The sequence below is a fragment of the Erpetoichthys calabaricus genome, chromosome 2 (genome assembly GCF_900747795.2).
Source record: "Erpetoichthys calabaricus chromosome 2, fErpCal1.3, whole genome shotgun sequence".
Classification (NCBI taxonomy): domain Eukaryota; kingdom Metazoa; phylum Chordata; class Cladistia; order Polypteriformes; family Polypteridae; genus Erpetoichthys; species Erpetoichthys calabaricus.
Genome location: NC_041395.2, coordinates 170,515,594 through 170,541,563, shown reverse-complemented (window position 1 = coordinate 170,541,563; position 25,970 = coordinate 170,515,594). Strand labels below are relative to the sequence as shown.

The 25,970-nt window shown below is 38.0% G+C and overlaps 1 protein-coding gene across 1 annotated transcript in view; it reads right to left on the bottom strand.

Moving 5' to 3' along the window:
* ryk (receptor like tyrosine kinase) overlaps positions 1 to 25,970 on the bottom strand; it is a 206,557-nt gene that overhangs the window by 64,522 nt on the left and 116,065 nt on the right. The window contains exons 2-7 of the mRNA XM_028794770.2: positions 25,466 to 25,587; positions 23,435 to 23,534; positions 9,583 to 9,717; positions 3,814 to 3,873; positions 3,231 to 3,375; positions 2,953 to 3,053 (exon numbers count right to left, since the gene is read on the bottom strand). Of these exons, the coding sequence (XP_028650603.1) occupies positions 2,953 to 3,053; positions 3,231 to 3,375; positions 3,814 to 3,873; positions 9,583 to 9,717; positions 23,435 to 23,534; positions 25,466 to 25,587 (663 nt within the window). The remainder of the gene's footprint in view (positions 1 to 2,952; positions 3,054 to 3,230; positions 3,376 to 3,813; positions 3,874 to 9,582; positions 9,718 to 23,434; positions 23,535 to 25,465; positions 25,588 to 25,970) is intronic.

Sequence of the window (25,970 nt, the reverse complement as noted above, 5' to 3'; positions counted from 1 at the left end):
CTCCTCCATTGCGGGGGTTGCGTTCCAGAGCCACCCGCAAAATAAGAAAATCCGCCAAGTAGAAGCCATATGTTTATATGGTTATTTTTATATATTTTAAGCCCTTATAAACTCTCCCACACTATTATAAACATTTCACGCACAATTATACAGCATAAACCCTTGATATTCTCTTAAATATTAGGTATGATTCGTTGAAATTATGTATGTAAACACAGTTTACATACAATAAAACCTAAATATTATTTTAAAGATATCGAGCGTCTCCGATATCACATATGTTACAGCCATTTAGACAGACAGGCCACCAGCAATAAATACGTACAATGCAAGAAAAATTGTATACAGTAAAATGTGTGTACAGTGACACTAAACTATGTACATGTAATAAGTACTGTACATAAATAATTAATTATGGTTACTCACCAACAATGACAAGACGACTTGTCCGATAACGATGAGTTTAATTTTACTGCACAACAAAGGATAGCGTTACAGCTCTTCTAAAGGAGCCTCTTCAGGCGACTGTTTAGCACCGCCGTTGTTCTTCTTCCATCACTCCTCAATCCAAATCCCTAAAGCAGATTCCATCCAGACTACTGCCTTAAAACGTCCACTTGCAACTCATTTTGCGCCCTGGTTAAAAAACATTGCGGCCGTAGATCTTATATGCTTTTCCTCCTTTTTAAATAAAAAGAATCGTGGGCTCATTTATGCTGTAATGGTGTCCTGCAGCGGTGTAGCTGTTTCCTTCCTTCATCATATCCAAAACTTCTACCTTTTCTGCAATCATTTGCATCTTCTGTTGGCGCTTGTGCACGTTAATGCAAAATGAGTGAGATTAGACTTCCTGGTTAATGCAGCACTCCGTCGCTGAACCAATCAGCAGCACACAGGAACTTAACCGCGTGCTCTGATTGGGTAGCTTCTCAGCCATCCGCCAATAGCGTCCCTTGTTTCAATTCAAATGCGTCCCTTGTTTGAATTCAAATGGGAAAATCAACTGAGGAAGCACACGTACTGTAGACCGCAGACATCCGCGAAGCAGTGAAAAATACGCGATATATATTCACATAGGCTTACATTTAAAATCCGCGATGGAGTGAAGTTGCGAAAGACGAAGCGCGATATAGCGAGGGATCACTGTATATATATATATATATATATATATATATATATATATATATATATATATATATATATACACACACATACGAACATACATATATACATACATACATACACACATATATATATATACACACACACACACACACACACACACACACACACACACACACATACATACATACATACATACATACATACATACATACATATATATATATATATATATATATATATATATATATATATATATATATATATATATATATATATATATATATATACACACACACACAGTATATACACAACACCAGTCAAAGGTTTTAGAACATCCCTATTATTCCAGTCTGGATTTAAATTTAAGCAGTTTAAGTACAGTGACATAGTTAAATTAAAGCATAAAACAAAAACAATTAGAGATATGGATACTGAATGCTGTCCTGTGAGGCATCTATTACACAAGCTGTTGACTCTCAGAATCTTGTGCTCTGATCCCATTTTTTCTCTGGGTCTGCCAAACTTGTTCCTATCAAAGTTTTTTCAGTTTTGAAGTTCCTTATAATCTTCTACAAAACTGTACTTACTGACACCTTTGCTTTTTTTTTGCAATTTACCTAAAGGAAAGACCTGCCCTTTTAAGGGTTATAATTGTCTGTCTGTCTTCCTTTGTTAATTGTTTTTTTTTGCCATTATGATAGCAATATACAGTGCAATAATGTCCACATAATGTTTCAGCATGTGTAGCAGAAAAGTTTGTTTGAGCACTAATTTTGTACAGACCCAGTTTGTATAATAATGAACAAACACTGGGACACCTGTAGGAATTGTTTTAATGTGAATTTCCCATTGGGATTAATAAAGTATCTATCTATCTATCTATCTATCTATCTAATTGTTGTTCAAGTTTTAATGAACTTCAATTTTTGCAGAAAAGCTGTACATTGTTACCCACTACTTTTCCCTAAAAAACCCTTTTGTATACAGTATCTCTGATAATTGCATGTTTTATTTTTGGTAACCTAAACTTTTATTTTTTTACCCTCTGGCATTTCATTGTTTACTTTTGTATCATTTCATGCTTTCATGGGACATGAACTGCTTACATTTCTTTTTTTTTTTTTTTTTTTTTTTTTTTAATTTTATTGATTTTATTGTAATCGCACAACATTCCATACAAATAGATCAACTGCTTAAATTTCAAACAAAACTAGAAAAATGAGTGAGTGTTCTAAAATTTTTTAGCATCAATGTGCATTGTATATATAGTACGTACCTGTACACATACAAAAACACACAGAGTACAGATATTTGTGTGCATATATCCATTTTTTATCTTTGAAGCAATTTTCTACAAGGCTGCCTACATAGTTCTATTAAAATGTGAAGGTGCAATATGCAGTATTTTTTTCAATTATTTAACATTTTTAACATTCTAATCAGGTTAAATTTTTCAGTAAAGTTAATGTTTTTCTCTACCAGTGTAATTAAATTGCCCTAAATAAATAAAGAAAAAAAAAACATTTTCACTGTTCAATTTTTTGTTTCTTTTGCAAGTTTTAGATGAACAGATTTGTTTATTTTTAAGTTGACAAGGGCTTTCATCTCCAAAGTATCTTAAAACTTTTAAAAACAAATGAGCTTTCTAAACTTACATTAACAGAGTATTACTGAAATGTCATCACCATTTAAACAACTTAATAGATACATTGTTAATAAATAAAAAAGTTAATAAACTCTAATTGGCTGACTAATCAAAAAGATATTCTTAACAACATACAAATACAAAGCCAGCTAGACAGTACTGCAAATGTAAGAAAATCTTACTCGTGACAGGAGTGGCATTGTTTGGTGTATCTGCCCGTAGATATTGAGTGGTCTGTGTGGAGGGTTGAGACAGACCTTGGGAGCTGCCACTGTCACTCAGGCTAGAAACAAAAACAAAATAAAACAAAAAAAAGATAAAAATGCCTGACAACAATTTAATGAAAACAAATACTAAAGTAATATTTTCAATGATGCAGTAAGGTTTGGTAATTAATAAGCACAGAAGATGATATTAATGAGAGCAATACTACTTCAGAATGACCATCTAAAAAATGTACCTGTCATCAAGTTCCAATCTTTTCATACTGTGCAAGTGCAGCACTGCAAGAACGATGGCCACTAGGAATATAACAGCACAGCATACGCCAACACTAATATAGAACACTCGTGTGGAAGTGGTGGGAGCTGCATTCACACCATCAACTGCAAATAAATAATACAAATATTTGATGACAGCAATGTTTGCATGTATATGAAATTAATTTCTCCTCAATTAAAACATAGAAAAACAAATATTTGCAAATATTATTTTGTTGCTTAGTTTATTATTAAAAACTCACTCACTAAATAGATTTTTCATGATTTCTAGATTACTCCAGAATGCTACTTCAGTTAGTATGTGAAACTGTGCATGTATTTATCAGAATAAATGTCTGCAGTCAGGTCCAATCCTTCAAAGACATTGTTTTATTAGTTAAACCTCTAGAATTGTTTTTTTTAGAATTTGCAAGTAGCTCTAAATAAATAGAGTAAAACATTGGTTAGCACTATTAATAAAGATTCATTAAAAAAGCATACCAGCATAAAACACCCAAATGTCATATTTTTATCATTCACATACTGTAAAATATCATTTCTTACAAATGCTTCTGCTGCTGTTCTTGCTGGGGTAAAGTGTAAACTTTTCTTCCGGTTCAGGCTCTGCCAAGAGAACAAAATTAACTTTAATGACAATCTATTCATATTTTTATTAATAAGTATCAGTGGTTGGTCAACTATGAATGTGTGTACCAAAAAGGTGAATTACTTTGCAATTTCCTCATAAAAAACTACAAAAAAGGAACTATTTGAAATCTAATACCATTATTTTAAACAAGAACACCAAGCAATTTATTTCTGGCAAAGATTTGCTACTTACTGAGCATTTTTTTTAAATGCGCAAAGTCTGTCATTCTTTAGCACTTGCAATATGAATTTAAACAGAATAAAATATTTTTTTCAATTTTATCAATTTCCTGATAAAAAGAAGAATATGCGATCTGTAATAAAATCAAAACTTTTCATTTTAACCTCCTTAGCGTTAGACCCAAGCGTTACTCGGGCTGTAAAAACCATGGTAAAACAGTTAGTCCCAAGTGTTACTCGAGCAACTGCACAGATGCGTTTTGTGTAAATGTTTGAACCAAGAATCACTCGGGCTATAAAAGTGCCATCAGCGTAAGTCCCGAGTATTACTCGGGCAACATTATGGGCAGGTCTGCGTAAGCATTACATCCGATCATCAAATGGTCAAAGATGTCTGTGTGTCTTCTCCTCTCACCTGTGTGATCAGTAACCCCCACTGTAATAATGGAGTCTCGTAAAAAACGTTTTTCAGCAGCCCAGGCATTGCGCACTCTTGCTAGTGATACAAGCAGTAATGCTGAGGAGGTTGAGGAGCTTCTCATTAGCAGTGATGAGGAAGTGAATCTGTCCTCAGGTGGTGAAACTGAAACAGACAGTGAGCTCAAAAGTGATTCTGATGAATCAAAAGTGACCCTCACATCTGGCTGTCTGTTGACCCTGCTTCAAATAAACCAATGGAACCTCGATTTTGTGGAGCAGCCAGGAATAAAAGTGACCATTGACAGCCAAGATCCATTTACTTACTTGAAGTTATTCCTGGATGATGATGTGATTGACAAAACTGTTGTTGAGGCGAATCATTTATTCTGAAGAGTGTCGGGCAAATAACCGTACATCTAAGCAGTTTTTCTGTTCAAAAAGATGGGAACCAGTAACTACTGATGATATCTGGGCCTTTAAAGGCTTATTGATATTGCAAGGAATTGTAGTAAAACATAAGCAGCGATGGTACTGGTCCAAGAACAAAAGTTAAGCAACACCGTTCTTGGGAGAAATTATGTTGGAGTGTAGGTTTTCACTAATTGTGAAATATCTGCACTTTACCAAAAATGAAGACTTGAGAATACCCATATGGCACCCAAACTGAAGAAAATATGGGAGATACAGTAATCCCTCCTCCATCGCGGGGGTTGCGTTCCAGAGCCACCCGCGAAATAAGAAAATCCGCGAAGTAGAAACCATATGTTTATATGGTTATTTTTATATTGTCATGCTTGGGTCACAGATTTACGCAGAAACACAGGAGGTTGTAGAGAGACAGGAACGTTATTCAAACACTGCAAACAAACATTTGTCTCTTTTTCAAAAGTTTAAACTGTGCTCCATGACAAGACAGAGATGACAGTTCTGTCTCACAATTAAAAGAATGCAAACATATCTTCCTTTTCAAAGGAGTGCGTGTCAGGAGCACAGAATGTCACATAGATAGAGAAAACAATCTCTAGCAAACAAATCAATAGGGCTGTTTGGCTTTTAAGTATGCGAAGCACCGCGGCACAAAGCTGTTGAAGGCGGCAGCTCACACCCCCTCCGTCAGGAGCAGGGAGAGAGAGAGAGAGACAGAGAGAGAGAGACAGAGTTTATTTTTCAGTCAAAAATCAATACGTGCCCTTCGAGCTTTTAAGTATGCGAAGCACTGTGCAGCATGTCGTTTCAGGAAGCAGCTGCACAAAAGATAGCAACGTGAAGATAATCTTTCAGCATTTTTAGACGAGCGTCCGTATCGTCTAGGTGTGCGAACAGCCCATACGTCAATCCCCATACGTAAGGATCACAGATAGTCAGCGCAAGAGAGAGAGAAAAGTAAGCAATCTAGCTTCTCAGCCATCTGCCAATAGCGTCCCTTGTATGAAATCAACTGGGCAAACCAACTGAGGAAGCATGTACCAGAAATTAAAAGACCCATTGTCCGCAGAAATCCGCGAACCAGCAAAAAATCCGCGATATATATTTAAATATGCTTACATATAAAATCCGCGATGGAGTGAAGCGCGATATAGCGAGGGATCACTGTACATCAGGCCATTGTATCAAAATTTCGGAGCATTTACATTCTGGACTGTGATGTCAGCATCGATGAAAGTCTCATGGCTTATAAGGGCAGACTGTCATTGATACAGTACATTGCATCAAAAAGAGCAAAATTTGGCATAAAGTTTGACAAACTTTGTTAATCTAAAATGGGATATGTTTGGAATTTGGTTCTGTACACAGGGAAAGAGACCATATTTGATTCGAAATACAGTAAGTACGACATTGCTATGTTATTCGCGCTGAATTTGATAGATACTCTGCTGGATCAAGGTTACTGTGTAACCATGGACATATACTTCACCAAAACTATTTGACATCTTGCTGCAAAGAAAGATTGACACATATGGAAAAGTATGTCCCAATCATTGCAGCATTCCTTAAGACTTTGGCAGAGCTAAATTACAGCAAGGTGTGCTAGTAGCTAAAGGGTAAAGTGCATTCGCTCAAATGGAAAGACAAGAAAGATGTTTGTCTTCTTACCACTGTACATAATGCAGCTACAGTCACTGTACAGGCAAAAGGCAACAAACAGTTTACGAAGACTTGTGCTGTGGTCGACTACAATAGCACTATTGACAGTATAGATCATGTGGATCAAGAATTGACTTTCTATCCTGTTATGCAGAGACAACAAAAAAATACTACAAAAAGATATTTCGTCATCTGGTGAAACAGTGCATTTGGAATGCATTTGTCTTATACAAACATAAAGCTGGTGAAACTGTATCCCATTTAAACTTTACATGCTAGCTTGCAGAACAAATCATTGCCACACAACCGCCGTCCACACTACCACTAAATAGATGCGGTCAACCCAGCACATCGCAGATCAATCCAGAGCGTCTTATTGGTAGACATTTTACTGATTATATACATTATCTCACAAAAGTATTTTTGTAAATATTTTATTATATCTTTTCATGGGACAATTCACTGTCCCCTCAAAATAACTCAACACACAGCCATTAATGTCTAAACCGCTGGCAACAAAAGTGAGTACATCCCTAAGTGAAAAATGTCCAAATTGTACCCAATTAGCCATTTTCCCTCCCCAGTGTCATGTGACTCGTTAGTGTTACAAGGTCTCAGGTGTGAATGGGGAGCAGGTGTGTTAAATTTGGTGTTATTGCTCTCACACTGTCTCATACTGGTCACTGGAAGTTTAACATGGCACCTCATGGCAAAGAACTCTTTGAGGATCTGAAAAAAAGAATTGTTGCTCTACATAAAGATGGCCTAGGCAATAAGAAGATTGCCAACACACTGAAACTGAGCTGTAGCATGGTGGCCAAGACCATACAGCGGTTTAACAGGACAGGTTCAACTCAGAACAGGCCTCACCATGGTCGGCCAAAGAAGTTGAGTGCACGTACTCAGCGTCATATCCAGAGGCTGTCTTTTGAAAATTGACGTATGAGTATTGCCAGCATTGTTGCAGAGGTTGAAGGGGTGGGGGGTCAGCCTGTCAGTGCTCAGACTATACGCCGCACACTGCATCAAATTGGTCTGCATGGCTGTTGTCCCAGAAGGAAGCCTCTTCTAAAGATGATGCACAAGAAAGCCCTCAAACAGTTTGCTGAAGACAAGCAGACTAAGGACATGGATTACTGGAACCATGTCCTGTGGTCTGATGAGACCAAGATAAACTTATTTGGTTCAGATGGTGTCAAGCGTGTGTGGCGGCAACCAGGTGAGGAGTACAAAGACAAGTGTGTCTTGCCTACAGTCAAGCATGGTGGTGGGAGTGTCATGGTTTGGGGCTGCATGAGTGCTGCCGGCACTGGGGAGATACAGTTCACTGAGAGAACCATGAATGTCAACATGTACTGTGACATTCCTTCGGAAACTGGGCCACAGGGCAGTATTCCAACATGATAACAACCCCAAACACACCTCCAAGATGACCACTGCCTTGCTAAAGAAACTGAGGGTAAAGGTGCTTGACTGGCCAAGCATGTCTCCAGACCTAAACCCTATTGAGCATCTGTGGGGCATCCTCAAACGGAAGGTGGAGAAGCGCAAGGTCTCTAACATCCACCAGCTCTGTGATGTCGTCATGGAGGAGTGGAAGAGGATTCCAGTGGCAAACTGTGAAGCTCTACTGAACTTCATGCCCAAGAGAGTTAAGGCAGTGCTGGAAAATAATGGTGGCCACACAAAATATTGACACTTTGGGCACAATTTGGACATTTTTCACTTAGGATGTCACATTACAAGCTGTAACATGGTGAAGGCTGAAAGATGACTTTCCAGCACAGTTTCACATCTCACACACTGAGCCTGGCTCTACAACTATCTGATCTCCTCAAAAGAGTCACTGACTTATTTGACTGAGTGACTGGGTATGCCAGACTACGCCACTGATGGTCACGAGAGCATGCCATGACTGCCTCCGACTCTCAAAAATCAAGTAAATGAGGTCTATGAAAAATTACAGAAAAAGTCATGTATTGTAACATGATTTTTACAAAGAGTAGATTTGCTTTTTAACATGGCGGTGCAAGGACAAGAATCTTCATTTTAGTGTTAACAAAAACAAACTTGGTGAAATACATTAAAAAGCAGGAGGCAGACAGCAATCCCATGTACATCACATAGAATGGTTCAAATCTAAATTAGTTTTAAATTTCTTTGAATATACATTACTGATGACTTGATGTGGGCACAAACACCTCTTGACTTTTAGTAAGGCGGCTCACCAATGCCTCTGCTTCCTTAGCTGTCTGAGAATGCACTCCAACTTCTATAATTACAAACTGAACTCAGTGGTTGCACTACATCCTTGTTTGGCACCTGCTAAGCCTAGAATCACAAATGACTCAGTTCAGAATATTACTGGTAAACAGTTAATTTCTGACAAGGAAATACACCCACACCATTATAAAGGTAAAAAGAATTACTGAAGACCTCAGCCATCCTGCACATACACCTTTATCACTCCTCTGTTCTGGCAAAAGATACAAGACCATTAGCAAATGTGCACCACTAGTGACAGGTTTTACCTTCAAGTCAAAAGACTACTCTATAACCACTTATACTGCCAACTGTGTGGGCATACCTGATGTTTAATATTTTCTCACTAGTCTATGGAAGACATGCAGGTAAGAATCCATTGTACTATGTACACATCAGCTTCAACTTGAGTAAACATAAGTACTTCAACAGAAAAACACAGACAAGTATTATCTTGGTAATGTGTTATCTCTGTAATATGCATTAAGTATTTGTTATAGAAGTGCATAATGCCTTAGTTTTAATTAAAATAAATAATACACTTGGGTCAAAGGAACAGTTACTGGAAAACAGTCGATATATGATTACTGTAAGATTTTGTCATTGTGAGTTTTGCAGAATTGCTATTAAACAAATGCAGTACATATTATAAATGCAATTTGTGATAAACATACCAAGACCAACATATCAAGAAAAGTGAAACTTGAAAAAAAAGTAAAACTAAAGTTGATGGCTTACTTTTGTTGCACATTTTCCTCCTCTTAAAATTGAGGACTGTAATGTTTTTGGAGTTGGTAATTGTTAAATTAAGCTGCACTATGAGAGTCACCTCTGCATCCACCTTTCCTGAGCAGAAAAGATCCACCCGAAAAACTGCAAAATATAAAACAGAAGTTAATCAGTTTAATTCTTTAATTACATATTTTATGGTACTGGTTTCAGTAAATATAAAAAAGAGGGATACAAAAACAAAATTACAAAATGAAAACTGGAAAAGGGAAGCTAAGACAAACATAAAATATATTTTAAAATTCTAGCTAAGAAATAAAGAGTAAAAGACAGTTTAAACATAGCCTAGGAGAGAGACACAATAAAAAAAAACAAGTACTGTATTAAAAAAATTTGTCAAAATACTAAATAAATTGTATATAAACAATTATGTATATCATCTAAAGTTCCACTTAAGAAGACACAAATGGTGTTCCTCAAGCAAGAGTTTAATATACATAAACAAAACACCATATTTCAGAACCAGAAGATTCTAATATGTATCTGCCACTAGGTGTTAAGTTCTTGCCAGGGCATTGTCCTTGTCTTTTTCTTTACTGATAATATTCACTTATTAATTTAGTTTTTTTCACTTATTTGTTAATTTCTAGTTTAGTTTTTGTTTTGGATGTTTGCCACAAGTAAATATTACTAAATAAATACATCCTGAAAAGTAGTCTACAAACAGGAAGCCCCTTCACATGATATCATGATTTTGAATCAAAAACCTGCCTCTGTCCTTCATTCATTGGGTCAACAGTTCTGTTTTCAATTTAAATTTGAACTAAATCAGCAATGCCTTTCTCCTTTCCAATTCAAGATTCCCAAGACAATTCTGTCCTCTTTACTCATTACTAGTGATGGGCTGCTCGATACTGACATGTAGACACTACCCTGTATGTCAAGCTTTCAAAACGCTGGTATTCCAAGCACTGCTTCAAGGCTTGCTTCAAATGTGCCTGTCATGTGATCATAAGTCATGCTAGCGCCATGACGCCACTGACATCTGCGCAGTCAGAAGCAGATTTGGTCAGCCACTGTGCTGATGGTCTTCTTTGGTTTAAAACATAAAAGTAAAGGCCCTTCTCCCTCTGCACAATGTTCTGACACAAGTTCAAATCTTGCAGTTCACATAGGTGGGACTCCCACATGGAGCACGGTCAAGGCAAAAATAAGGGCATAAAAAAAAACTCAATTAGTACTTGTCTGTAAGTTAACAAATATGTTTAAGAGACATTATTAAAGATTCACATGGGACACCTCGTTCCTTGGTGTGGGGTCTTGTCCAAGTAGAATCTTCAACAAAATTATATTTGGCATAAGGCAGCATGCATTGTAATAATCCAGAATCTATTCTACCCCATGTCAGTCATATCAGTGAGGCTAAGAAATGATTCACTATAGAGTTTACAAAGCTGACATGGTCATCACAACAGTATATGTGCAATACACTCCTCCTTAAATGTTTTTAGTATTCAGTAATTTTCAGATCTGTAGCTGATATGTATTGTTGATTTCCAAAAAACAATGTGAGCAGAAGTGAGTGCTGCATAACTAATTACAACTGTCTTCAAAATAGAATCAGTGTAATCAACAGTGTCTTCTGCAATTTAGGGAAAGCCTCTGGACTTCTGCGTTAATGAGAGAGAAAAAAAAAAAAAAAAGTTGAAAAGAAACATTGCAAATTCATCCAGAGATGAACTCAAGTACTGACAAGAAGGAATAGCTGGATAAGAACATCTGGAGCCAAACTTTCAAAAAAAAAAAAACACCTGACTTTGTCAGCAACTTCCTTCTCTTACGAATGCATCTTGTGAAAGGCTGGAGGTAACAGTAAATAAGAAGTCATCCGAAATGCAGCACAGTAGAATGAATCATTGATGTAAATAGGATTATTGAAAAACTAAGCTTTCGTCGTTTCTGTATTCTTAAACCATCTTCCAGTTATGCAATCCACTGTAGTCACTAACACATTTAACGTTCTCTGCTCTTTACCTGTCTTGTTACCCAAACCATCAACACAGTTTCATTCAAGGCTATAACGTTCTTCCTTGCATATACATAAAAGACGACACATTTCCTCTACATAATAATAGAAATATGGCGGTAATGAGAAAAAGCACAAGATGGGAATATATATGAAAAGAGCCTGGGCATCAGGGCGAGGGGGTGTTTTGTCTCCCATCCCTTAGTTACACTGGGGGCAAACGCAATGGAGAATATTGACAATGTGCAACTTTAAAAGTGAAATAAATCAACTGTATACTGAAGATTTTCATTGCCAAACATAAAAATACAAAGTATAACATTTCAGACAAACAATGAGTTTTTTTAATTATATATATATAAAAAAAAATACACCATAACTACTTGTTTATTCTCACCAAATGTTACATTATCTACATGGGCAATCAATATGGGCAATACATCAATGATAATAAAATTGAATTAAAACATTGTCAAAATATATTTATGAACAAACTTAGACACACTGGAAATATCAAATAAAGTTTATGGGATGACATTTAGGAAGAATCCATTGTTAACAGCACCACTATCTGTACTGAGATGTGTCAGGAAAAAAAAAAAGCACAGTCCATACAAACTCACAGCCTCCTTAATTTTTGATCTTATGATTAATTGTCAGTATCATAGAAATGAAGTCATTTTATGAAGATGACAAGTCTGCTATAGTCAGTTCAATACCTGCTCCTTTTAAAATGTTTCTGTATACAGCATATAAGACAGAATCTCAATGAATCGGGACTCATGAGTAGTAACAAATAATATATGACACAGAAGAATTATAATGCATAACGGAAACAAGTAAAAACTACGACTTAATAAAATGGACACTGTAAATATAGGCATTTCAGTATATAATTTAGGAGGCATGTATGTGCGTTTTCAATTTTTTTTTTTTGTCTGTTTTTTTAAACCTATAGCACTAGGTCTGTGGAATCCAAACGATGGTCAATTAAATGTGATCTCAAGAAAAGATTAGTATTGTTATTAGCCCTCATAACAGGAGCAATAATAATGATACAATGTAAAAGGGGGATATTTATTAGAAGAGCCAGGGCACCATGAGAGAGGCATCTAATTTTTTTTTAGTAAAACTCTTGCTGTGGTAAAGTACATTCCACCTGTCAGCGTTATATTGTCATTCCAACCCAATTACTTAAGTAGAAACCAATCCTTGCCAATCTCAGACTTTAATTGTATGGTTTGTTAGCTGGAAATGTTAGGTTCTTATACTGTAGATTTTTTTTTGTTTCCCAAGGATATCATCCAAATGATTTGAAGCCTAAAGCGGATAGTTTTCTGTCACATTCTTCTCTTAAGTGTTTTATTAAACCTGACAGTGTATGGTGAATCCACAAAGGTGTAAATGGAAATACATTAGATGGAGATATCTGCTGGCTCCTTTGTCATTGGCATGTTATTGCTAATAAGGAGCCATTAAAAACATTGAATGCAGCCGTTTAAGATTGAAATAAGTAATTAAGTGTGGGAAATGAACGAGACCACTAAAATGAAGCATCAATATATCACTTGAACAATAAGTGCTTCATCAGCAATAACTGACTTCTCATTAAGAAACCGGGTTGGAACAAAAATCTGCAGCCACTGTGGCCCTCTAGGACTGACATTGCCTATCCCTGCTATAGATTAATCTGAGTTTATTATCTCCAATTATGTTTCATAATAATATCCCTAATTTAATTTCTCTCAAAGCTAATGACATCCTTTTGTTCTGAAGAAAGGCTGAAGGTGAATCAATTTAGGACATCTGAAAACATCGACTACATAAGAAAATAAAACACTTGGGAAAACATGAGGAAAACACTCAGCTGTCAAGCTTGTTTCTTTAATAGCTAAGGTGTCCCAATATCTCATCCAGGTACATCTTAAAGAATGGTAAGGTTTCTGTTTCAACTACAGTACATGACTTGGTTCTAGATTCCCACAACTCTTTACATGACATAGTCTAACTTTTGGCATCAGGATGCTTGATTATCCAGTTGACAACTTTATTAAAAGAATTCTGCTCTTATTTTACTGATGCCTTTGACAATTTTGAAGACCTAGATTTGGTCACCTCAGTCTCTACCTGAGACTGAACACGTTTAATTATCTGAGCCTATCGGAGTGAGACATGCCTTTTAGATCCGGGATGCAATTGACTGGTTTCCTCTGTACAGTTCCAAGTGTTGGCAAGTCATTTTTGCAGCATGGTGACCAGAACTACACGCAATATTCCAGATGAGATGTCATCAGTGCATTAAATACTCTGAGCATAAATTTCCTCAATTTATATTCAACAGTTTTTACAAAATAACAAACGTTTTATTTTCTTTTTTATTGGCTTCCGTATATTGTTTAGACCAGTGTGTCTAAAAGTTTTTGGTACTTCAGAGCCCTATATAAATAAAATTCAATCCTTGGAACTGAATCTGCATAGGCAGTAATTATTTATGCAAAGAGGTGTTATAATAAAAACCGTTTCAGGCATGGTAAATTTAAATGAGAAGGATTCAAGATTGTTTACATACATACAACATGTAGTGAAATGTGTCCTGAATCGGCCATGTGACAGCAATAAAGTTAATAAACAGATCATTTAAATTATATTTAAAAAGAAACTTAAACTAACAAAAAAGGTTAAAAGGGTAGAACTAGGATGTATGATACAAAGCATTGGTGTAAGGTTTGTTAATGTTGGTTGTCATAATTAGCCTATTTTGATCTATTGTTTTCATTGCAGTAACTGGTGAAAATCTAATTTAACGTAAGAATGTAGCAGCAAACAGGAGTGGGATCTTAAATGCTAATTAATTCAATAATTAATAATCAAATTTAATATTTTTTTTAATATAACGTCTAAGGAAAAAAAAACACATCTTTTTCATTCATTGACATATCACTTTTTACTTGAGTTTAAATGGATCCTGAACCCAAAAAAACTTTTCTTGAGTACTGATTTTTAAGAAAACACTCTTTAAAATGATCTGTGACATTTTATAAATGATTGCTAATGCTGCTCTAAGTAAGCTAACTATTAGAGTACCAAAACGAAGTCCCTTCTCTGCAAATAAACATAAGGAGAAAGCAATTATGTAGGTATAGATAAGACTGAATAGACTGAACAATATTATCTGCCAGATAATTATTGTAAAGAACCAATGCTTTCAACTGGCAGCTAAACAGTGTTTTAATTAATTAATTACACAGGAAAGGTGCAGCTGCCCTTATTAATATAAACTCTGGATGGCTTTAGAAATGAAAAGTGAAACTGGGAGGTGTGGCGTTCTAAACCAGTCTATGATCTTTCAGTGCCAGATAGGTATGAACAATTGCGACAAGTCCCTGACCCTCTTGCCCATTGTATACAAAATAACACCTGATCAAACATTTTACTTAAGATACACATACAACTACTGCAAAAGACCCCAAGGGGTACAGACCCAAGCCCTATTGTTCAATTTTATATACATGTCAGAGTCACACAAAACCCAGCTCTTTGGATTTTTATCTGCAGGTAACAGCACTCGAGAATCATAGAGGGGGCTAAGACCCTGAATTCCTGAAACTCCTACAGGCACCCCTGAAAAAACAACTGCAGTTGATCTGCAGGCAGAAGATTGCACCACGCAGGGCGCTAAAAGGAAGGATGGGACAGGGTTATACAGGGTTATGTAGTATGCTTAGTGCTGATTACTTAGCAGTGTAACACTCAACAGACTGATGGTGCATTAGTTTATTGGTACCTGAAGAGCTGCTTTTGCTTCTGTGTATCTTCAGATTGTAATTAAAATCAATCATCACCTTTCATATTCCCATTATACAATTAATTGGTTCCTTTCCATGTTCTTACTTATTAACATAATTTCATAATTTTACTCTGTTTTAAGTAATAACTTAACTTTTTTCAGTTGCAATTCTCCTTTCATAGGGAAATATTGATAGTGATAAAAAAAAACTCATAAAAACTAGCAAACTTCCGCATGTAATAATAAAATAAAGAAATCTGACTTGAGTTATTTACTTGTATCAGTAACAAAAAAAATTCAGATTAGTTATTACACATAAGATGCACAGAGATGAATGCAGCACTACATGCATCAAACAACAGAGTTGTCCAGTAACGGTCATTACAGACATCAGAACTTCCATTAACTGGTTTGGCCAAGCTCAGATCTGAGCAGCAAGAGATGCAATTAGTCATGTACCAGATTCAGGCTATTCATGAGTATATTGTGTCAATGTAAACCCTACACCCTTCTTGGATCGAGGCCTTGCCGTGGCAGAAGGGCTTGCGTGGTCTAGTGATCCTCGGAGCTATGTTGTCTGGAGCTACATGCTCCTGGTAGGGCTTCCCAAGGCAAACAGGTCTGAGGTGAACTTGATCCTGAGAGCCCATATGGCTTTAAACCAAGCACTGGCATTTCCCTTGCCTGGGAAATGGTATCCGGGGCCCCACCCTGGAGCCAGGCCCGGGGGAGGGGCTCACTGGCGAGCGCCTGGTGGCTGGACCTTCGACCACGGGGCCCAGCTCCCTTGTGGGCCCACCACCTGCAAGAGAGGCTATAGGGGTCGGGTGCAATGCGATATGGGTGGTGGCCGAAGGCGGGAACTCTGGCGTTCCGAACCTTGGTTGCCAAAACTGGCTCTTGGAACTTGGAATGTTACCCCTCTGGCGGGTAAGGAGCCCGAACTGGTACATGAGGTTGAGAGGTATCGGCTAGATATAGTCGGGCTCACCTCTACGCAAGGTCTGGGCTCTGGAACCATTCCTCTTGAGAGAGGCTGGACTTTGTTCCACTCTGGATTTGCTGTGGGTGAAAGGCGGCGGGCAGGGGTGGGCTTGCTTATGGCCCCCCCGGCTCGAGGCCTGTATGTTGGGGTTCTCCCCGTTGGACGAAAGGGTTGTTTCCCTGCACCTTTGAGTTGGGGGAAGGACTCTGACTGTTGTTTGCACTTATGCGCCGAATGACAGTTCTGAGTACCCGGCCTTCTTGGAATTCCTGGAGGGAGCACTGCGAGGTGCAGGTCCTGGGGACTCTAATCGTCCTGCTGGGAGAATTCAACGATCACGCCGGAAACGACAGTGAAACCTGGAGAGGTGTGATTGGGAAGAATGGCCTCCCTGATCCCTGATAAGGGTGTCCATAAGTGCACTTGGCGCCAGGATACCCGAAGTCGCAGCTCGATGATCGAATTTGTAATCGTGTCATCAGATCTGCGACATTATGTCTTGGACACTCGGGTGAAGAGAGGGGCTGAGCTGTCAACTGATCACCACCTGGTGGTAAGTTGGATCAGATGGCGGGAGAGGCTGCTGGACAGACCCAAACGTATAATGAGGGTCTACTTCAACCTTATTGCGAGGGAGGCGAAGGACATTGAGTCCGAATGGGCCATGTTCCAAGCCTCCATTGTCGAAGCAGAGGAACGGAGATGTGGCCACAATGTTGTTGGTGCCTCTCGTGGCGGTAATCTACGAACCCAGTGGTGGACACCTAAGGTTTGTGAGGCTGTCAAGTTGAAGAAAGAGTCCTACCGGGTCTGGTTGACCAGTGGGACTCCAGAGGCAGCTGAGGGGTACCGGCGGGCCATGCGTGTGGCAACATCGGCTGTTGCTGAGGCAAAAACATGGGCATGGGAGGAGTTTGGGGAAGCCATGGAAAACGACTTTCGGTCGGCACTGAGAAGGTTCCGGCAAACTGTCAGGCGCCTCAGGAGGGGAAAGCGGTGCTCCACCAACACTGTGTACAATGGAGATGGGGCCCTGCTGACTTCAACTGCAGACGTTATTGACTGGTGGAAGGAATACTTCGAGGATCTTCTCAGTCCCACCAGCATGTCTTCCTTAGAGGAGGCAGAGATAGAGGAATCCGGGGGGGGGGGGTCCATCCATATCAGGGGCCGAGGTAGCCAAGGTAGTTAAAAAGTTCCGAGATGGCAGGGCCCCTGGGGTGGACGAGGTTCACCCTGGGTTCCTCAAGGCTCTGGATGTTGTGGGGCTGGCCTGGTTGACACATCTCTGCAACATCGCATGGACATCGGGGGCAGTGCCTCTGGATTGGCAAACCAGGGTGGTGGTCCCCCTTTTTAAGAAGGGAGACCGGAGGATGTGCTCCAACTATAGGGGGATCGCACTCCTCAGCCTCCCCAATAAGGTCAATTCAGGGGTGCTGGAGAAAAGAGTTTGGTCGATGGTCGAATCTCGGATTCAACAGGAGCAATGCGGATTCCGTTCCGGTCGTGGAACACTGGACCAGCTCTACACCCTGGCCAGGATCCTGGAGGGGGCATGGGAGTTTGCTCAACCAGTCCACATGCGTTTTGTGGATTTGGAGAAGGCATTCGACCGTGTCCCTCGAAGCATCCTCACGGGTGTGCTCCGAGAGTACAGGGTACAAGGCTTGTTGTTACGAGCCATTCGGTCCCTGTACAGGAGGAGCAGGAGCTTGGTCCGCATTGCCGGTAATAAGTCGGACACGTTTCCTGTTGAGGTTGGACTCCGCCAAGGCTGCCCTTTGTCACCGATTCTGTTCATAAGTTTTACTTACAGAATTTCTAGGCGCAGCCAAGGAGCGGAGGGGGTGACCTCAGAATCTCGTCTCTGCTATTTACGGATGACGTGGTTCTGTTGGCTTCATCGGACAGTGATCTCCACCTCTCACTGAAGTGGTTCGCAGCCGAGTGTGAAGCGGCGGTGATGAGAGTCAGTGTCTCTAAATCCGGGGCCATGGTTCTCAGCTGGAAAAGGGTGGAATGCTCTCTCCTGGTTGGGAACACATTACTGCCTCAAGTGGAGGAGTTCAAGTATCTCTGGGTCTTGTTCACGAGTGAGGGAAGAATGGAGTGGGAGGTCGACAGACAGATCGGTGCGGCATCTGCAGTAATACGGGCTCTGCAACGGTCTGTCATGGTGAAGAGAGAGCTGAGCCAAAAGGCGAGGCTGTCGATTTACCAGTCGATCTACGTTCCTACCCTCACCTATGGCCACGAGCTTTGGGTAGTGACCGAAAGAGCAAGATCGCGGATACAAGCGGCCAAAATTAGTTTTCTCCGCAGGGTGGCTGGACTTTCTCTTAGAGATAGGGTGAGGAGTTCAGTTTTCCGGGAGAGACTTGGAGTAGAGTCGCTGCTCCTCTGCATGGAGCACTTTAAAAAACTACTGAAAACACATTACTTTAACATGGCCTTCTCATAACTTCACTGTAATTTAATCCTGACACTCTGTATATCCAATTCATTATAATAACTATTCATTCAAAATTTGTACTAACCCCTACTCTCTCTTCTGTTTCCTTTTCTGGTGTCCTATTGGTGGTGGCTTGTGCCACCACCATCTACCCAAAGCACCGTGATGTTCCAACAATGATGGAGGGATTAAAAGCCAGAAGTCTGTATAACCATCAGCATCAAGTGACTCCGTGCGAACAATAACTACAAAGAGGACTATTCATTTATGTTAGGTAGAATGCCCAAAGGGGACTGGGCGGTCTCGTGGCCTGGAACCCCTACAGATTTTATTTTTTTCTCCAGCCTTCTGGAGTTTTTTTTTGTTTTTTCTGTCCACCCTGGCCATCGGACCTTACTCCTTTTTATGTTAACTAAGGTTGTCTTATTTTAATTTCTTATTTGTCTTTTATTCTTCTTTTCTTCATTATGTAAAGCACTTTGAGCTACTTTTTGTATGAAAATGTGCTATATAAATAAATGTTGTTGTTGTTGTTGAGAGGAGTCAGTTTAGGTGGTTCGGGCATCTGGTCAGGATGCCCCCTGGACGCCTTCCTGGGGGAGTGTTCCGGGCATATCCCACTGGGAGAAGGCCACGGGGCAGACCCAGGACACGCTGGAGGGATTATATCTCCCGGCTGACCTGGGAATGCCTCGGGATCCTCCCAGAGGAGCTGGAGGAGGTGGCCGGGGAGAGGGAGGTCTGGGCTTCCCTGCTTAGGCTGCTGCCCCTGCGACCTCGGATAAGCGGTGGATAATGGATGGATGGATGGATGGATGGTAAACCCTACATTTTTTGAAAGGTTCCTTTCTATAGGACAGTATTCCTAATCTTATATTTATAATTGATGTTCTTTTAGCGCATGTGTGGCACTTTGCACTTTATGTTAAACTGCATTTTTTAAAGTGATTGCCCCGGGTCTGTTTATTAACTATGTCAGAATCTACAACATCCATCCATCCATCCATTTTCCAACCCGCTGAATCCGAACACAGGGTCACGGGGGTCTGCTGGAGCCAATCCCAGCCAACACAGGGCACAAGGCAGGGAACCAATCCCGGGCAGGGTGCCAACCCACCGCAGGACACACACAAACACACCCACACACCAAGCACACACTAGGGCCAATTTAGAATCACCAATCCACCTAACCTGCATGTCTTTGGACTGTGGGAGGAAACTGGAGCGCCCGGAGGAAACCCACGCAGACACGGGGAGAACATGCAAACTTCACGCAGGGTGGACCCGGGAGAATCTACACCATTAACATAAATTAGGAAAAGTAATGGTCCAAGGACAGATTACTGAGGGACTCCACTGATGACCTCACACTACATGGAAAACTCACTGATTCTTTTTACCTCATTTCCTCATGGTTAACTAACTTGAGATCCAATTTTGAGGCTGCCTTGAATGCCAATGTATTTAGTTTCAAAATTAATCTTCAGTATGGGACTGTGTCAAAGGCTTCTTGAAAGGGTTGGTTTGAAAAGATCTTCCTCTCATAATCCTGTCCTGGCCTAATGAAAAAAACTACTAAATTAGTACTTTCACCCAATAATGTTTTTTTGAAAAACCTCATATTTCTTTAAATATTCCATTTACTACACATTTCAGGCATTCAGCTATTAACACTTCAGCCTCACAATTTTCTACCTCAATTTCCAACTTCTGTCAAATTTAAATATCACAGTTAATAACAGCTAAGTAGTACTGATTGGCCTATACAGCAGCTACTTGAAAGAATTTGGTTCACTCTTCATTATCTGTAAACTTCCTTTGCCTAAATCCAGTTTATACTTGGCTGATACTAGAGCTGTGCTGTCTACAGTCATCTAGAATATTAAGACACACAAACTAAAAAGGTTTCTCTTATTTGCCCCAGAGTCAAGCTATGCCAAACATATATAACTCTTTCAATGGGCCTTTACCCACAGCCTTAATAAATCCAGGTTTAGCTCTTCTTGCAAACCCTCATGGTTTCCTTTGGAAAGTGTTAAAGTGACACAAAAGACAGGATTCTTTTAATTGACATAAACCACAGATTTGCAAAATTTACTTTGGGAAAATTAAGACATTTGCTCTTCAGATGTAGCACTGCACCACACAGAGATAATCAAAATGAGGTTCTGTGATCTTGTCCTTGATTATTTAAACTGTGTAACATCAAATACTTTCATATTCAAAAAGCCTAATTTTCAGTTTACCGAATTTAGTAGATGCACAGGTTGCACTCAACTCCTGTAAATACTTTGAGATGAAGCTCTTTATTGATGAATCATATCATATAAAGAATGCTTCCCTCTATGGCAGACAGATATTTATTCATAAATTCTGGAGTGGCCAATATGTTTATTCTTTGGGCATTTTTACCACATTATCAGCCCATTTTTATTAAAATCTAAGGTTTCAGAATTAATATATGATATACCTAACTCATTTTCTGTAACATCGCTTTCTTTTTTTCTTTTAGTTTCTTGCTTGCAGGCCAGGGAAACAGAGTAAACAGAGGAAGGGCCAACAAAGAGTTTTAAGCCCCATTCACATCTAAAAATTTTCTAGCATAATAACGTTACACCAAAATGCTCCTAAAGTGCTTGTAAAGTTAATTTCCATTATTTTCAAAGACATTATAAATATCTAACTACTTTAGTAATGTGCAGTTTAGAAAACTCTTCTCTGCATAAGTTTTCAAGCAGTTTCAGCCACACTTGTTCCACTGAAATGAATAGGAACTTTCAAAAAATGCTGTTTAAAAAAGTGTACCATTTTTACATAGGTCAATGCCTCTTACTGAGGGATGAGCTTCTAGATTATACAAGGATAAAAGACAGAAGTCTTTACTCACCTGGTCAAGCAGTACCCTGAGCTAAATAACCCGGGTCTGTTTTTTTTTTTTTTGCAATGAACTAAAACAAACTGAGCCTGGGACAAAATTGCCACAGAAGTGATAGAGACTTGACAGGCTTTGACATTAATCCTCACTCATGGTCGATCTTGAAGATATTTGTAGTTATGCACAGTTACTTTATTTGTGTCTTGTGCAGCTGTTTTCTCTTTATGGTCATGCAAGCTCATTTTTGAGCTTTCTTCAGTTTTGATTGTTCTGCCAAGTTCATCATAGAGAGTCTAGAACTGTCCTTTGCTCTAGAATCAGGTTAACTCAATATCTGTACTTAAGACACTGATTACACCTTCTACCCAGTACTATGATTGCCAGAATTAAAAACCAAAGAAGAAATTATGGAAACCCAAACACCACCTCAACACTAGAACACCTCACAACCCACAAATGGTGACATGAAATGTCAATCATATCTTCCTTAAAAAATGCTTCAATGAAAATGCTTGAGAAAAGCTGATAAATCTTGATAAACACCCAAAAAAAACAACTGAAGAGTGCTTGAAACATGCCAAACACAAAGTAAATTTACAGCACTCAAGTGTGAATGGTCTCTTAGATGTGTCAGTATCTTGACTGCAATTACTTTCCATTTAGGGAAGTCTTTTCACCTACCATTTCTAACAATTTGTTTAAAAAAATAAAGAAAAATCATCATAAAAAATATCAAGGCTTTGAAGGACCACTGCCATTATCACTACCAGTGTGCGTGCCTCATAAATACCAAAGAACAAACAAACATATTAGTTTACGTATTATTGAAAATGTGTAACAGGAAAAACAATGGATATCACAATACCAGAATTTTTGTATTCAATACACAGTAAAATTTTACACCACTCAATACTTATTTGACAGCATATCAAAAACAAAAATCTCATTCAGCTGCTGAAACCATTACAGTACTTTTTAAAAGTACTTCCATCATTCAACTGCACAATATTCCACTATTTTCTGTAATAGAACATGAAGTGTATAAACAGCTTACAGTAGCAACATCTTTAAAATAATGGTTTATTCATCAAGTAATTACACAACTATCATTTAATAACTAATATTGGCATCATAAATTGAAAAATATAATGCAGGGCATGAATTTTAATGCAATATTCTTACCATCATACAAAGACAAATTTTTAAGTGTTCCATAAAACGGTAATACTCACCACAAATGTATCTGTTTAATTTTAGTTCACAAAGAACTCTGGTTCAATAGCAAAGTGAAATATTTTCCAATTGTACGCAACTAAACATTTTTAGAAAATGATACATTATTACAAAAATTAGTCAAAATATATTTTAGACAACAAATATGGGTAGTATTAAGGATGCATGACAGTCTTACACATAGACTACAGCAGATGATTTTCAGGATTCATTTTTAAAAGTTGAAGTAGAAATTGTTTAAATACTAGATTCCATTAAATACAGTAAAACAAAAACTATACATCACGGTAAAGGACTATGCATCATTTCAGGTTTTCAAGCAAATAGCAATAGTTTTTATGTGATACCAATTAATTTATATATAGAATATAGTGGCAAAAAATGGCTTCAAATAACTACTCATTAGTCTGCAGCAGCAGGAAAAAAAATTCTACAGTGGTATAAACAGAGGAAAAAAGTATGAAACTATTTGTATATATGTCAAGAGGAGCAATTTATACCTGAAAGTGTGCGAGGAACTTCCCCTTGCATTGAGATATTGGTCTGAGGTATATCCATGGCAAGGGAGTTGTCCACCTGGAAGCTGATTTTATACTCCACCTAGGAGAAATTCACAGATGTGTTTATATACTGCTGCCCATAAGATCATACTTTAATGCACAACAGACTCACTGACTCATCAACTGGAGGCAGTGTTGTCATTTGGTTTATGATTTTCCATATGCACTGAGCCAGCACAACTTAAGGATTTAAATGTGTGCTCCTTCACTATATGTCGCTTTCAAAAAAAAAAAAACAACAACAAACAGAATTTACTAGTCCACACACATGGTTAAAAATGTTACGTTAGGTTGAATTTATTACCCAAGAGAGAAATTTGATTGCAGCAGAAAAATACAAATAGGGCATTATTACACAGGTATACAAAAATAAGCCAAGAGGCAACAAATGGCAGTTATCATTATCAGTACACACAGCCACAAGATTTAGACGAATAAGAACATTAGCTTTACTAGCATCTAATATTTCAAAGTTCTGCAGAATCCCTACAATGACTAGAATTCAAAAAGCATTTATATCTAACAATAAAAATGTTCTTAAATCTGTTACTCTTGACCCTTGAATACCTGAACCTAAAGCTTATTGGAAACAAATGAAACTTTGGAAGTGGGTGGCTACTGTCGGACAAAATCTAATCAGCCTTCTTTTTAACAAGTTTATGATGATGATGCCAATTTGTTCTGTGCTGAGATCAAAGGTTAACCTATTCATTGGCTACTCCTACAGATTTGTAGATATTGCTAGATAATGCTCCACCATGTCCACACTCTCACACTTGTTATTATTATTATTGTTGTTAAGAAAGGAAGAAGAAGAAACACATACAGTAAAATCTATAGCCATATCGTTGGTCTTAGAGATATTTGATCACACAATTAAACTGAACAAACTCCTCAACACTAGGTCCATGACTATCTTCCTTACCTTGTACTGCATTATAAATTAAAATCATACAAATGCTTAGATGCAGATACAAACTCACAAATAAATATCTGCTTGGCGTTATTATACTTGTTTAAGAACACAAGTTGCTAATTTTCAGTTAAGCTGGTAAAAACTGATTAAGGTCTCATGTTTTTCCAACTTGCATTAGTAAATTAGCAGGATAGTGATTTTATTCCTATTTTATTTACAGTATAGTTTGTACTTCACATGCACTAGGAAGAAAATATTATTAAAGTGTAAATTAATTAATGTCACACTTTCATCAGCCAACATTCTGAAGCAGGAAATGGTAAAACAGCCAGCAACATCTATCCATCAGTAGTTTAAATCTGTAAATCTGTGCTTGATTATTTTTTAATGTTTAAAAATGTAATAAACAATAATAATAAAATATACAAAAGAGCACTAAACCTACGAAAACAAAATTTAAATATATTATAGAAACAAAGCAATGCAAGGCAAGAAATATACCATGTAAAATAATCTTTCTGCTACTTCAGCTGCAAATGGAGCAAGACAAACAGACAATTCCTACCAGAAACATTCAGTTTATTTTTGTCAACAGCCTGGCAAATGCGGTAGCATAAAGAAAGCTACAAAGTAGCAAACAGTGGAGAATGAATTTTGTGGGAAAATGCCATTATAGCCAAAGCCTGAGCAAGGAAATAAAGATTACTATTCTGAAGTATCACAAAAATATGCATGCCACAAGGCAGGATTTAGAAAAAGGAAAAAAAAAAAAAAAAAAAAAAAAAAAAAAAAAAAAAAAAAAAAACTGTGCTCTGCAATCAAAAGCTCATCAAAGGACTAAATTAGAGATATTCCTGAGAATTGCACAAACTGTAATAAACTATTTCTTGAAGTAAACAGGAATAAAATATAAAGATAAAAACATTATTTTAATTTAATTTATAGATGCATTACTGAGGTTTATATTAAATTACATTTTTTATTTCACTTTCAGTTGTATTAACCGAATGCAATGACGGGCTTGCTCTGGTAAACTGTAATAAAGAAAACAATACCTTTGATTTTGCATGCCATGTAAAATGGAGGCTGTTGGTTTCACTTGGTACTGGCAGGATAAATGAAAGGGCATAGTGGCTAATGACATCATCTCTTACATAGTAAAGCTCAGCATCCAAACCTAAAAAGCACAAATAAAAGATAAAAAAGATATTCAAATTAGAACTGAAGAGATCCAACTCAACACTATATGCTTAAATGAAATTCCTTTGAAAGGCAGTTATACCCTTAACAATGACAGTTTTAGTTGCTCTTTTACAGGGCTTTGCGTTAAGAATTATCATTTTGAATGATGAGCCATTTCCACTAAAAGCTAATCTTTACTGTACATGCACCAAGAAGCGTCAGTTATTAGTACAACTCATTACAGCTTAAGATAAATCCAGCTGTCCTGGTCCCCTACAAAACCTGTTGCCAGTCTGATTCTGACCAGGGAGAAGAATTCTGCTAGGTAAAAATATGACTACAGTAGACGATGCATTTCTTTAAGGCGTTTATTTATCT